Raw genomic sequence first — 14,909 nt, forward strand, 5'->3', positions numbered from 1 at the left:
GGTTTTGATTCCTGGTCAGGGCACAAACCCAGGTGGTAGATTTGATCCCCGGTCAGTGCACAAATGGGAGGTAACTGATAGATGTTTCTCCCTCACATCAATATTTCTCTCTCTCCTTCTCCTTTCCTCTCTCTCTCAAATCAATGAAAACAAAACCCCAAACTTTCAAACATTCCTATTCTCACAGGAAGAAAGAAAAGAACTTTCTTTTCCTTAGAACCATGTGTAATGAGAATCATAATAGTGCTGGTTCCCTCATCAATTCAATATTCATAGCTGATAGCATAACCCACACAGGGATTCTATACATGTAGACAGAGCATATCCACTTCTCTATTAATTCCATAGGTATCACGGAACCCACACTCACTGCTAGCCTGGGTTATGTACATTAATGAGAGAAATGGAACATTTTCACTTCAAGTCACCTAACTCTGCAGGAGCTTGCCTTTGAGAACCCACGAAAACATCCCATGTGAACAAAGTGGGCCCACTATCACTGAAGCACTTGGTTAATCTGCATTACGATCAGTCATGAGCCGAAAATCATTGCTTGACTATAGCCATGGCAATAACAGTAAACGGAAACCAACTGTTGAGCTGACATCCCCTCCCTCCCTCATCAGACAGCTGTTTCACTTAGTAGGCCCAAACTCCCCTCTGTCTTCTCTCTTTCCTTCTTCTACGAATAGGCATGGGGGTAAAAAAAAAAAAAGATCGAAGGTTAAACTAAACCCCAGAGAAGAAATGTCACACAAACTTGTAATCAAGCCACCCAAATTCAGGAAATTGATCCATGAAAAAGGGCCTTCATCATTCATCCCCCAGGGTTGGCTGTGATTGACAACGTTGAAAAAGAGGCTATTGCGTCTCGCAGGGTACACTCAGCCCTTGGATGAGTCATGAGCAGTAAATAACCACCCACAATTCCCCTTCTGCATCACCTTCCTGCTGCATCCCTCTCTCATAAAGAGTGAACTGGGAAGCAATTAAAAGAGGATCTAAATAAAAAAAGGAACAGGGCAGATCAACTGATTTCCCTCTGCCTCCTTTTAGCACAGTGTGGGAGTAGATGAAATTAGAAGTACGTGATTGCAAATTGTGTCTGGATGACTATGCAAGTCATCTCAGTCGTGGCAGGGGGTCGAGACCGCCTGGTTCTTAACCCTGCCTGGACACTACCTCTTTGCGTTACAGATAAGCAAGAGAGGGGCTCCAAATCCTCAAACAATAGGGACAAGGTCACAGACTACACCTGGAAGGGGTCTCCTAAACCCAGGCTCTCATTCTACATACAGCACTGACGCGGTGGCCTGGCTACCGTGGGTCCCAGATAGTGGGGTATTTAGGACCCAAGCACGACAGTAACAACCACACTCCCTGGTTCCTCAGTCACTACTACACTGTGCGCTTTATTCTGCTCACTCCAACAACGAGACATGTCCCGTAAGAAATCCAGTCCATCCGTCAGGAACGTCTGCTGAACACAAATGTCTTCACAAGTGATGGCAACATGCTGACTCTCAACAATTTGGGATCCGCTGTTACCTGTTAATAATACTCTTTATAACGCATTATAGGGTATATAGAATGTATATAAATAGAGCTGTTAGAGATCAAGGAACCTGATGTTGGCATAGCTTATTTATAAAGTACAGCACAGCACATCGTGAAATGGAAAATGTGTAGTTTTAAGTCTTAAGCCCTTTATTTACTACAATGCAAAACATGTTATTTTTAGACATCAGTGGGTTTTGTTTTGTTGACATTTTCACGTATGCAGCTGAAAAGAAGTCAGGAAAATCACATGGTGACTAACAGTAACCTATCAGGGTAGTAGCGCAAGTATATAGACCATTCTTCATTTGGACTAATGTTAAATCGACAGCTCAGTAAAGGCTTTCCTTCTGTCTAATAATTATGACGTGTTAACAGTCACCAAATAGCACTGAACTGGGGATCCTCTATAAATAATTAAAGGCTTTCACTTTATAAATGGAACAGCCACAAAATGGGGATGGCTTACAGCGACTCATCGGATTTGCCCATCCTAAATTGTTCTGAGATTCAGAGAAATGGATAGCTTTTCTTATGCTGTGCAAGTTTCTCCAAATATTTGCTCATGCCCAATAAAACTAACATGTCACCCAGACACCCCTTAATCTCTATGCGTGACATACAAGTGGATGCATCCATCACACACACACACACGTATACAATCAGGAGACTCCAGGAATATACAAGATGGTAAGAACCCATTTGATTCTTTGGTTATGCTCCAGTAACAAATATCTATTTCTTGGCAACCCGCCAATCAATGTGGGAAATCATACCAGATCATGACCCAATAACGTCTAAGAAGCTACACCTTGCTTTCCACGCACCATTAGGGCCTGTCCCCACTCAGCAGCCATCTCTTTCCGGAAACATTCCTTTCTCTGCAATCACAAAACACCCCTAGACAGAGCTGCCCTTCTCCAGAGAAACGCACTTCTCACTCAACTGCAAATCCTGATTCAAAGCTAAAATTAATGCAGGCAGGCAATTGAGGATTTGTGGGGGTTTTTTTAGAAAAACTTCCTTCTAAATGACAACGTATGTGATGTTAAAGCCATCCAAGATGTCCGCATGCTGCCTTATTAAATTAAAAACACCTGGTTTATTTATACAATGTGTCCAATGGCTTACAGATTACGATTCTAGAAACAATACATGTCTTATAGCAAAAAATATACATATAATAATCCACCTGTAGTTTATATAAATGACGAAATGTTTCTGAATATATCTCTATATCTATATATGTACACGTATATACTCTGTGTGTGCGCGCAGGAGGGCACACGAACACGGCAGTCCCTCGCTGGCCCTTCCACGCCAGTGTCAAGGGCACCAGGTTTCAAAGTCTTTAGCTGCTGAACAGAGGTCACCGCTGAGGACAAAGGACTGGCTTGATGCACCTTCCCCGGTGAAGGACCAGGTTGGCGGGACAGTGGCAGCCCGCCACGCACGGCTTATTGCACGGACCAATCTCATTCCAGTTGTCACAGGTCTTGGCACATCCTGGGCCGCAGGTGTCGTACACAGCCCCGTGCTTACACTGGGTGGCTGGAAGAAAGGAGGAGACCGAGGTGAGATGCAGAGAAATGGCCTCATCAGTTCACCCACAGCCTGATGCCATCCTGCAGGCTCATGTCACCCACGGCCCAGGCCTTTCCACAACACGGGTCACTTCTGTATTTTAAAGATCTTTATTGTTGAAAGTAATGCAGGAGTCTCCTTTTATCCCTTGTTCACCCCTTCTAACCTGCCCCTCCACCCCCAGGCCTTCACCACACTACTATCTATGTCCATGGGTTATGCATATATGCATATAAATTCTTTGGTTAATCGCTTTTCACCCCCCCATCCACCACCAACTCCCCCCCTCCACCCCACCCTGAGATTCATACTTTTGCATTTTAACAAAGGAATAATAAACACCTATCATTCCACAAACACCCTGGGATCACCTGCACCTAAAAAAAATAACATCAAAGATCCAGCTGCTGGGCCAGTGAACTTCAAAATAAAATAAAATGAAAGCTTTTTATTCCAAGATAAGACAAACTATACATTAGTAAAGCTATAAGAAAATCTATAAGGTCATTTAGTTATTGATAATACTGTGAAAAATGAACTCCAAAGAATCCTTCAAGCAACTGAGCTGTGATGAATACAAACATTTTGTGCAAACACACCAATATTCAAATAAATACAATTACATAACAGAAAAAAAAACTACCAAAGATATTGAAAATGTGTTCACATATTTTAATCACATTTTAATTATGTGTTGAATTAATCAATTTGAGGCAACTCAGAGCAAGAGTAAAGCTAAATATATCTGGTAATGGGATTACTATCCAGACTTTATAAAAAACTCATGCAACTCAACACCAAGAAAACAAACAATCCAATTAAAAACAGGGCAGAGGACCCGAATAGACACTTCTCCAAACAGGACACACAGATGGCCAATAGACATATTAAAAGATGCTCAACATCACTAATCAGGGAAATGCAAATCAAAACCACAATGAAACACCACCTCACCAATGTCAGAAAGGCGACCATCAATAAATCAACAAACAATAAGTGTTGACGAGATGGGGAGAAAAGGGAACTCTCATGCACTGTTGGTGGGAATGCAGATTGGTGCATCCATGACGGATACAGTATGGTGGTTCCTAAGAAAAAATTGAAAATGGAACGGTCTTATGACCTAGTGATTCTGCTTCTGGGTACTCATCTGAAGAAACCCAAAACACAAATTCAAAGGGATATATGCACTCCGATGTTCACTGCAACATTATTTACAATAGCTAAGCTGTGAAAGCAATCCAAGTACCTACCCATCAGTAGATGAGTGGATTAAAAAGCTGTGGTAAATGGATTACTCGGCCATAAAAAAAAGAATGAAATCTTTCTATTTGTGACAGCATGGAAGGACCTAGAGGGTATTATGCTAAGTGAAATAAGTCAGAGAAAGCCAAATGTCATATGATTCCACTTACAGGTGGCATCTAAAGAGCAAAATAAATGAACAAACAAATAGAAACAGACTCATAGATACAGAGAATAGACTGATGGTTGCCAGAGTAGAATGAGGTTAAGGGGCTGGATAAGAAAGGTGAAGGAATTAAGAACTACAAATTGGTAGTTACAAAATAGTCCCAGGGATGTAAATTACAGCATAGGGAGTATCATTAATAATATTGTAGTAACTATACTGCCAGCTGGGTACCTGAAGTATTGGGGAGGGAATTTTGTAAAGTATGATTGTCTAATGGCTATCCTGTACACCTGAAACTAATACAAAATAATACCGAATGTAAACTGTAATTTAAAATAAAATGTATCAAAAGAATAAAGCCAGGTAAGGGAAAATCATATGTGTCACAAGGTAATAAAAATGCCAGCGTAGTCCTAACCGGTTTGGCTCAGTGGATAGAGCATTGGCCTGCGGACTGAAAGGTCCCAGGTTCGATTCCGGTCAAGGGCATGTACCTTGGTTGCGCGCACATCCCCAGTAGGAGGTGTGCAGGAGGCAGCTGGTCGATGTTTCTCTCTCATCGATGTTTCTAACTCTCTATCCCTCTCCCTTCCTCTCTGTAAAAAATCAGTAAAATATGTATTTTTAAAAATGCCAGTGTAGTCCTGGGGGCTACGAGGTACTTAAAAAATGGTGACTCGCATAGTGCATTGTATTTGGTAATTCACATGCTACCCTGGAGTCCCATTAGTCCTTCCTCCCACAGCTAGTGGCCATGTGCGGGTTGGTAGTCACCATACTGTCAAAATCCAGGCTACACGTGGAAAGTCCCTCATTCATTCAGAGTTTCAAGCCTGGCTGGCTTCTTATTTGTTCAACTTCCAAGCTTTTTACTCTGGAAAATTTCCCTTCTCTGGGAGCTAAAACCAAGGATAGAGTGCTCTTCTAGTCTTCACAATTCCAGATGAGTCTACTGAGGGATCCTACATGTCTCTGTAAATTTCTCATGTACTCACTGTCAATCTGCAGAAGTTCGTTGTGTGTGTGTGTGTGTCTCAATGTGCAAAAGTTCATTGTGTGTGTGTGTGTGTGTGTCAATCTGCAGAAATTCATACTGTGTGTGTGTGTGTGTGCGTGTGTCTCAATGTGCAGAAGTTCATTGTGTGTGTGTGTGTGTGTGTGTGTGTGTCAATCTGCAGAAATTCAGTGTGTGTGTGTGTGTGTGTGTGTGTGTGTGGAAGGCTCCCCTGCAACAGCACACTGATGGAGTTATACTTCACTCAGATGGCTCCATAATTGTAAGTGGTAAATGGAACCTTTCAGGATCTATATTCCTTTTCCATTAGAAAAGTAAATTTAGCTTCTGAGATTCAGCCCCTGAAATCAGGATGCTGACACGAAATGCGTAGCCTTCAAATGCAATGCGTGCACCGAAACGGTGCTAACTATAGCTCTGGGCCAGGAAGAGTTCATAGATTCTGTATCTAATATGATCCTCACCGCAGCTAACAAATCCGCCAAGTTCTGCTGAGCCCAGCATTACACCAGGCGGGGTGAGGGGGCTTGACTCCATATCTTTTATTCATCCTCTGGTCGATTCGAGGGCAAGAGGACTCAACTTAGAGAAGGAGCGTTCAGTAGGCATATTCAAGATGTACCGAAGGGGGCCAGTACCTCAAAAACATTGCCCTTCTATGCTAACCCGCACTGAAGCTTCAGGAGCCACTGCCACACCTCAGTGCGAGCTATTTTTCACCAAATCCACATTCCTCCAGATGCTGGCAGCACTGAGAGAGGCACTCAGGCTGCGGAAAGTGAACTGAGTCATAAAGATTGGACTTGGGTTTGCAGAGGAGGGAGCACATCCATAGGGGACGTCAGAGGAGATGAAAGGGCCTCGGTGCTTTGCAAGGACACAGACTAGTGACTGCGTCAGGGCGGCTGGAGGAGGCTTTAGTAACCTCCAAATACCCTCCCAGCTACTCCCCCAAAGCCACCCACCTCAGCATAAGCCGTCACATTGACTCAGTGGTTTCAGCTCTGGCTACAGGTCAGAGCCACCTGAAAGGTTTTAAAGACACACAAGGCCAATTAAAGCAGGCTGTCTGGGCACGGGGCCCAGGCATAGGTTTCTGGGTCTGTGTTGTTTTTAAGCTCCCAAAGTGACTCCAAGGTGCAGCCAAACTGAGACCCACCGGCCTAAGTGAAAAAGAGGTCCATACACTGAAAACACAGCTTCCAGGCGATTCTTTCCTTCATCACACTGACCTTCCTGAGCAAGTACTTAGTGCAGCTTACCATTATTGTCTGGTTCTCCCATTGCACTGCCAGCACCTCAATGACAGGGGGTCAGAGTCACCAAAGTACCCACAGTGCTTAGCACGAAGCCCAGTGCCCAGCCACGTTGTGGGAAGTATTTCTTGGATGAACAAAGATGTCCATTTCATACATATCCAAGAAGCCAATGACCTTGCCTGAGATCAAAGAGCTGAAACAACTATTATAGAAACCTACCTCAGCAAAGGAACATTCTGCTAGGGTTTGCAGCACAATCTCTCTCTCTCAAGTAAAAGAAATCACAGCTATCCTAAAGACCTGAGATGACTGCAGTTGTCCTGAGTCTGCTTTGCCCCACACAGACCCCAAGCAGAGCTGAGACTGTCCAAGTGCTAAGCACATGCAGCTGGCAGCTTGAGGCTGGGAGGTTGTGAAACAGAGGAAATCCTTCGATTGCTCAAATGTGCTCCTCACCGAGCATCTCTCTTGAGCGCTTTCTATCCACCCCTCATGGGAAGCCCTGTGTTTTGTCAAGTTGCCATCCAGCTGGGCCATTGCCGGATTTCCCTTTGGCCCAGGGAGGATGTGGACATTCACGCCTCCAAGTCTCCAAGTCTCCCCCACGGCTGGCCTGAGCAGGGAGGTGAACTTCTGCTGGGTGGGCCCCGGACCCGCTCACCTGCACAGCTCTGCTGGGGCTCCCAGTGGACGCCGACGCCCTCCCGCTGGCAGGCCCGGGTGTATGCCAGGAATGACTCGCAGTAACAGTTTTTATGGACTGGACACTCACACATGTCGGTCACGCAGGACCTGCGGGGACCAAGAGAAAGAGAAACATTCAGGAATATCAAACACCCTAAACGTGGCTTGCAGCAAGGGGTGGGGGGTGAGTGGGGAAGCTTGCCTGGCCACTCCAGGCTGCTGTTTCAGGTTGGACACCTAAAACTGCTATGACAATTCCGCACGGAACCTAGGCTGGCTCTCCCAGCAGCATGGCTGGAGAGTCCCTTTCTCCCAGAGCAGGCTGTTCCCCAGGGAAAGTCATGTCTGGGTTCTCCTCCGTCCGGAGCAGCAGCCACTGTCTCCACCTGATTACCGAGCACTGGGCATGCATCCGGTGTGACTGAGGAACCCATCTGTTTTTTCTTTGTTTTACAGTCAAGTTGTTTAAAGTTAAATTTTTAAGTATTTTTATTGCTGTCAGAGAGAGGAAGGGAGAGGGAGAGAGAGATAGAAACATCAATGATGAAAGAGAATCATCCATCAGCTGCCTCCTGCACACCCCCTACTGGGGATGGAACCGGCAACCTGGGCATGTGCTCTGACCGGGAATTGAACTGTGACCTCCTGGTTCATGGGTCAATGCTCAACCACTGAGCCACACTGGCTGGGCTACTTGGTTTAATTTTAATTAACTTAGATGTAAATTGCCACATGTGCCTAGGGGTTGTCACGTTGGAAATGCAATTCTTAGAATATAGCCGCCGTTCAAGGTGTTGTCCTTTGGTGACTAGCTCTGACACGGGAATGGTAGGCACTACTGCAATAGAACCGAAAAAGTGACCAGGGACGAAAGCACAAAATCCCATGGCAATATCTTGATTCTTAGTCTCTTAAGAAACACTGAACTCCATTTCTAAGAAGGTGGTGTGACAAAGTCCTAAGAAAGCAAAACTTCCGGCCCCTCATGAGACTGGAAGGGAAAGAGGACCGAACCGAGGTCTCCTTAGCTTAACTTGAAATATGGAATGATGCACCAGGACATAAAGAGAACAGAAATATATTTAAATGCAAAAGTAACAAGTCTTAAGACATGTTAACCTCAAAGACACAATAATAACCTGCCCTTGGCCTGTAATATGACAGTTCATGAGGTGCAGCCTGTCACTGTGAGGCAATAGGACATCGAGCAGTCTCTGTCGGTTAAAGGAAGAGGTCACTTTACCAGTGAGTAGATGTGCCCACAGTCACATGAACAAGTGGCAAAAGAGTGAATTGAATTACACTTCCTAACTCTGAGTCTAGTGCTTCTGTTTCTTATCAGACTACACCACCGTCCTCTATCTTCACCTTCCAGCAAGTTCCTTGCCTAACAACTTTGACTCAGCATTTATGCAAGAGGCCTCCGAGATTAATAAAATCCACTACCCTTGTTTTGTCAGACTCCTTCTCAGCAAAACCTCTTCCTTACAGGACCAAATTCAAGATGACAAGTAACACAGACGACCTTGAAAAGTGATCGGGACACACACGGTCACCCAGTGTTAACATGTCATCATTTTTTCCTGGTGGGACATGTCTGCCCACCTGATCAGAGAGCGACCAGCCAGCTCTCCCGCCTGCTCCGAACAAGAATGGCAGAAACCATGTGGAAGGACCTTAGACTCACCAGGCACCCCCAGAGTTACTGCAGCCCAATACTCCAGGGCAGAGCCCTGGGAAACGTGAACTACAGGGGCAGGAAAGGAGCAAACCTGAAACCCAGAGCCTCTTCCACGTCACCAAGCGAGAGTTGATGTGATGACACGGTGATCAGCACGGAAGCACTGATCTCTCTCCTCTCTGTGATCACCAAGGCTGCATTTCTTAATAGCGTCTCCCACTCACGTTACAGAAATCCTGCGAATTCATGTTCCCTGGCGAACCCTTTCTGGGACAAGACACACAGTGCTGTGTCTTTAAATCTATGTGGAGCCTCCAGGCTTCCAGGAAAAGCCAAAGGAAGCCGGTCCTTAAAACGGCCTGATGCCTGGGAATGGACCCTCCTCACCACCATGCCCTGTGCTGTTTCCATTGTCATTTCCGACTCACCCTCGCCCATCACATGCAAGCTCAGACTCCGCGGCGGCATTTGCAGCCGCCCCACCCCTGGATCTCCTGTCTAATCCCATTTCTACTGCCCTTCCCAGGGGACACTTGTCACCCACCCTCCTTCCTGACCCTTGGGGTGGGGGTCCCTTTCCCTTGTCCACAAACCCTTGAGGTGACAGTGATGGAAGGGCACCTCATGGTCCTGGAAAAAGGACAGTATTTGTATGGAAAAGAGCTGGTCTCCACAGGAGCAAATGCATCCTCTGATTTGGAAAACCATCCATTGTGGTTCTGTCAAGGCGTGCGGACAGGAAACGAATTCAGTTTGATTTTTCTGGGTGGAAGGACTGTTGGTGAATGCTTCCCTTCTTCCCTCTTTGTTCCTACTGGTTGTCTTAGGAAGTTGTTTATTCAGGTTACACTAAAGTGTGGGTAGCTAACTCCCATTCCCCGAGACTGTGAGAGAACATGGCTTAGGCACACATTTACTAACCACCCCGTACAGACACCCCAGCCCAGACCCACCGCTCCTCACACACAACTGCTCATCTGTCTGCCCTTGACAACGAAGACTAGATGGGAGCTGACTGGATACTTGGCACTCGTGAGGGACAACATCTGAGGCCAAAAACGTTTGTCAAAGCCAGCCCTTCGCTCGAAACATTTCACACATTTCGGAGGGTTTGGAAGATGTATTTTATCACAGAAGTGAAAACACAAGATGTCTTTTTTCACTTGTCAGGTTGACAATTTTTACATAAAATTGTGCCCAGGGTCGGGAGAGGAGGTAGAAATCGACAGTCCGAACCCTGCTGGCAGCAGGGCGACCCTGTGCGCTCTCAGGCCAAGTCCCTTCTTCCTGGCTCCTGCCCCCTCCCTGCCTTTATTCTTGCACAGACCCTTTGCGTCCCAGTTGCTCCTTTCCCTGTTTGTGGGAGGATGAGGATGTATCCGGCTCATCCAGCCACACACGGCTCAGTAAAGTCATGGCGCACTGTCAGGAAACCAGGCGCAACGGCCTAGTGACCAGTCCTCGCGTCCTCAGGCCAGAACGCAGGGCACAGATGTCCTTGCCCGGATGCCCTGGCGGCCGCCTTACACGGCCATGGCCCTGGGCACTGCCGGCCGCAGCCACCTCTGAACTAAGCCGCTTCTCCCAGGGCCTCCTACTGCCAGGCTCACTCTGAACTTCTTGTCCTGCTCTCCTGAGTCCAAGGGGATCTACGGTTTTTCATTTAATGGTGGAAAAAAGAACTGGATGCGAGAGTTCTGCTCTCATGACATATTTTCAGAAAAGTGCATTCAATATTGTCAGAATAACCTATAGATCTCCCTGTTATTAAAAAGGCAAGCCTCCAAAGCTGCTAAAATCAAAACATCCAACATCTCTCGGCTGCCTAGCAACAGCATACCGGGTGGTTTTGCCTCTGCTTTTTCTGGCACAAGGGCCACCCTGTCGGGGAGAGGCAAGCACTTATGCCTTGGATACCCAGGCAGAGTCTGAGCTGTTGGGAACTCTCCACGCTGCTTCTGAGAGAACAGAAAGGCAAGCAGGAGGGAGGGCAGCAGCCCCGTCCGCAGCCAGAGGCCGCTGCCCAGGAAGAGCCCGTGGTTGGATGACGTGAGGTCAGCTTTTCTGGGAGCTACAGTAGAATCGGGGCTGGAAGGCGACACACGATCCCTGGCTCTCCTTATTGCGTGTTCCAGCAAAGTTCACAGACCCATGTGAAGGCACCTCAGGCCTGTTAGCACCTGGCATAGGTGGGGGAGGAGGGAAAGTCCCACCTGGGTGGACACAGTGTGTTTAGCCTCCAAGAGACTATCAAAACATTCGCTTATACTTTAACCCTTGACATTTTGCCCTGCCCTCCCTCACCTAAGTTGCATGGAAGTAACTAGAGGGAATAAGCACAGGAAGAAGGCATATCCATGTCACATGACCCCTCGGAGCATCACTTCATCCCTAACTCAGTAGTGGCTACCTCTGCCTTCTCCTCAGTACCCTGTGGGCACCCTCGCACAGGCACCGGAAACAGTGCTCCCGCAGCACTAAAAACAGGGCTGAAGATTCAATGCTGGGAAACAGGGGGTCGCTTCATTGAGTTGTTATTGAAGGGGGAGCAAGCCCCCAGAGCCCCAGCAGGGAGTCCCTGCTGCTCCTTCCAGACCCTTCCTGGGCCAGCCAGCTCGGCACCTCTGGGGCTTACATGTTGATGAGAATATTCAACAGCAAGTCTTGGCTTCAGTCTTGGTCCTATGGCTGCCGGGGCTGCTGGGACAGCACAGCAAGGCCAGGCTGCTGGATGGGCTTGTCCCTTTCACACACTCCGCCTGAGGCAGCCGGGTCTCTGGCTGTGAATCCGGAGCTTACCTGCAGCCCCGCCTCACCGAACGCCCCACACAGACACACGCCAGGCCTCCCACGGGCCAAGAATGAGGTCACTGAGCTCTGATGTTCCAGGCTCTAAGCGAGGCTCCGAGATGCACAGAGTGGGACCCACCGAGAAAGGGAGAGTGTGCGGACCCCAAAAGCCAGAGCCCAAATGACCGAAGGGCTGTTATGGGCAGGAAGCCAGTGCGATAGATCCTGAGGACCAATTCCATGCGGGCGGGCCAGGGTGTCTGTCCAGAAGGAATCACAGAGTGGGAGACATGGGAGCTGGGTCTCCAAGCTTGGTGGGCGGTCAGTTAGACAGGTGTGGGCAGAGCAAGGATGAAGGTCACCAGGGCGGAAAGTCCTAGGTACCTAGCAACCAATCAATGTTCAATGTGTCTCTCACATGGATGTTTCTTCCTCCCTCCCTCCCTCCCTCCCTCCCTCCCTCCCTCCCTCCCTCCCTTCACGCTTCTCCCTCTCCCCTTCCATCCCTTCCTTCCACTCTCTTAAAAAAAGAAAAGAAATCAATGGAAAAGATATCCTTTTAGGTGAGGATTAACAACAAAAAACCTAGGGCTCTACATTTCTACCTAATTGAGACTCTCTAGATCAGTGATGGCGAACCTATGACACGCGTGTCAGAGGTGACACGCGAACTCATTTTTTTGGTTGACTTTTCTTTGTTAAATAGCATTTAAATATATAAAATAAATATCAAAAATATAAATCTTTGTTTTGCTATGGTTGCAAAGATCAAAAAATTTCTATATGTGACATGGCACCAGAGTTAAGTTAGGGTTTTTCAAAATGCTGACACGCCGAGCTCAAAAGGTTCGCCATCACTGCTCTAGATACTGGAAAATTCTGACTGCTTTGATCCTGTTAGCACTCCCCAGGAGGCAGCGCCATTCCTGCGCAGCAGACGCAAGTGGGGCACAGAAGTTCCATCCTGGGCATCAGCCCCAGACGCCCTCCTAAAGCTAGCGATCGGTTTTGTGGAATAACGGAGGCATCTGAGGACACAGAGGACACCTTTCAAGAGCAGCAACGCTGACAGCTCCCCACAGATGCCAATTTTCAAAGCAGTCCCTCGGATTTGCTGAGAGAGGAGACCAAACCACCACCGTGCATTTTCTGGACCCGCAGTCCTTCTCCCTCGATAAGGCCACTTCTCAGACCCTCTGTGGAGAATATGATCTCGTGCCCAGAGTTGTCTTGTGTCTCAGGGCTGGGGGAGGGGTGCGCACCGTCCTATTTACCCAATGCTCAGGGGTGATGACTTGTAAGGGGCCAACGCCAGAGACTAGAACCACCATGGGTCAGAAATACTGCTCTTGGGAAAGGTGAGCTCTCGCTGCTGGGGTAGGAAACCCTGCCTCCACGGTGCGGGGTGCTGGTGAGGGGCGGGCCATGATTCACAGACATTTGCTGAGCTGTCCCTCTTCCAGGGATAACTTATTTTTCAGTTTGGGCGAAGATGCGGCACAAGCCAGCCAGGGAGAGGGGAAGCCTGGTCACTACCCCCCTCTAGTGGCCGAGAGTTAGAGCGTCAAGTAACCCTCGTTCTTATTCCAGCATTGGCTTCTTACTCTTCACACTTTGGGGGATGCTGGCTGATAAAAGAGAACGGAAAAAAAATGGCTGCTTGGCAGAAAATCAATCACTTTTCTTTTAAAGACGTCCAATTCACCATTGTCACGCCCACTGAGAAACAACGAGAAGGCTGGTTGGTGCACCAAATCCCTGCATAAGCCTAAGGGCCTGCCCAGGTGCAGCCACGAGGGGAGCCTCTGGGAGCTGCACCTGCAGAGCAGGCCAGGTGCAGCATCAGTGGGAAAAAGCCTGTGCTTTTCCACTTTCTGTAAATCTCATTTCACCTACGCACTGCACCTAACCCTACGCACTGCAACTAAACGTATGCACTGCACCTAAACCTATGCACTGCACCTAACCCTGCACACTGCAACTAACCCTGCACACTGCACCTAAACCTATGCACTGCACCTAACCCTCTGCACTGCACCTAACCCCCTGCACTGCACCTAACCCTACACACTGCACCTAAACCCTCTGCACTGCACCTAAACCCCCTGCACTTCACCTAAACCCTACGCACTGCACCTAAACGTATGCACTGCACCTAAACCTATGCACTGCACCTAACCCTACGCACTGCAACTAAACGTATGCACTGCACCTAAACCTATGCACTGCACCTAAACCTGCACACTGCAACTATACCTACACACTGCACCTAACTCTATGCACTGCACCTACACCTGTCCACTGCACCTAACCCTGCCCACTGCACCTAACCCTATGCACTACACCTAACCCTATGCACTGCACCTAACCTATGCACTGCACCTAACCCTCTGCACTGCACCTAAACCTATGCACTGCACCTAACCCTCTGCACTGCACCTAAACCTATGCACTGCACCTAACCCTCTGCACTACACCTAAACCTATGCACTGCACCTAACCCTGTGCATTGCACCTAAACCTACACACTGCACCTCGCACTCAGCTAGCCCCCAACCTAGGTTACAGTCACACTTAGAAAGACCTTCCAGAAACGAGAGGGGGCTCTCTACCCAGAACATCTCAAGCAATCCCTCTTCTCCATAGCGAGCTGTCTCGTTAGCTCTCTAACCCCACATGGACGGGTACACACCATCACTGAGACTGTCCCATTCAACCCGTCAAACATGCATTGAGGGTCTGCTGTGTGCAAGGCTCTGTGTGGAAGGCAGAAGGAAAGAGGACCCCACCTTCAACTTGGGGCGGTGAGTGAGGGGGGCAGGGCAAGACCCGACAAGGCAGCAGGTAACACACAGCCCCCTTAGGGAGGCTCCTGGAAGGGCAGGGCTGCCCTGGAGGGAGTGGCTCCTTGAATCATGCTCCAGG

The 14,909-nt window shown here is 48.0% G+C and overlaps 1 protein-coding gene across 1 annotated transcript in view; it reads right to left on the reverse strand.

Moving 5' to 3' along the window:
• Window positions 1–1,684: 1,684 nt before the first annotated feature.
• Window positions 1,685–14,909, reverse strand: part of BMPER (BMP binding endothelial regulator) — a 174,542-nt gene continuing 161,317 nt past the window's right edge. Inside the window, exons 13-14 of the mRNA XM_014452760.2 lie at window positions 7,491–7,621; window positions 1,685–3,108 (exon numbers count right to left, since the gene is read on the reverse strand). Of these exons, the coding sequence (XP_014308246.2) occupies window positions 2,927–3,108; window positions 7,491–7,621 (313 nt within the window). The 3' untranslated portion in view covers window positions 1,685–2,926. The remainder of the gene's footprint in view (window positions 3,109–7,490; window positions 7,622–14,909) is intronic.

This window comes from Myotis lucifugus, unplaced genomic scaffold (genome assembly GCF_000147115.1).
Source record: "Myotis lucifugus unplaced genomic scaffold, Myoluc2.0 scaffold_18, whole genome shotgun sequence".
Taxonomy (NCBI): domain Eukaryota; kingdom Metazoa; phylum Chordata; class Mammalia; order Chiroptera; family Vespertilionidae; genus Myotis; species Myotis lucifugus.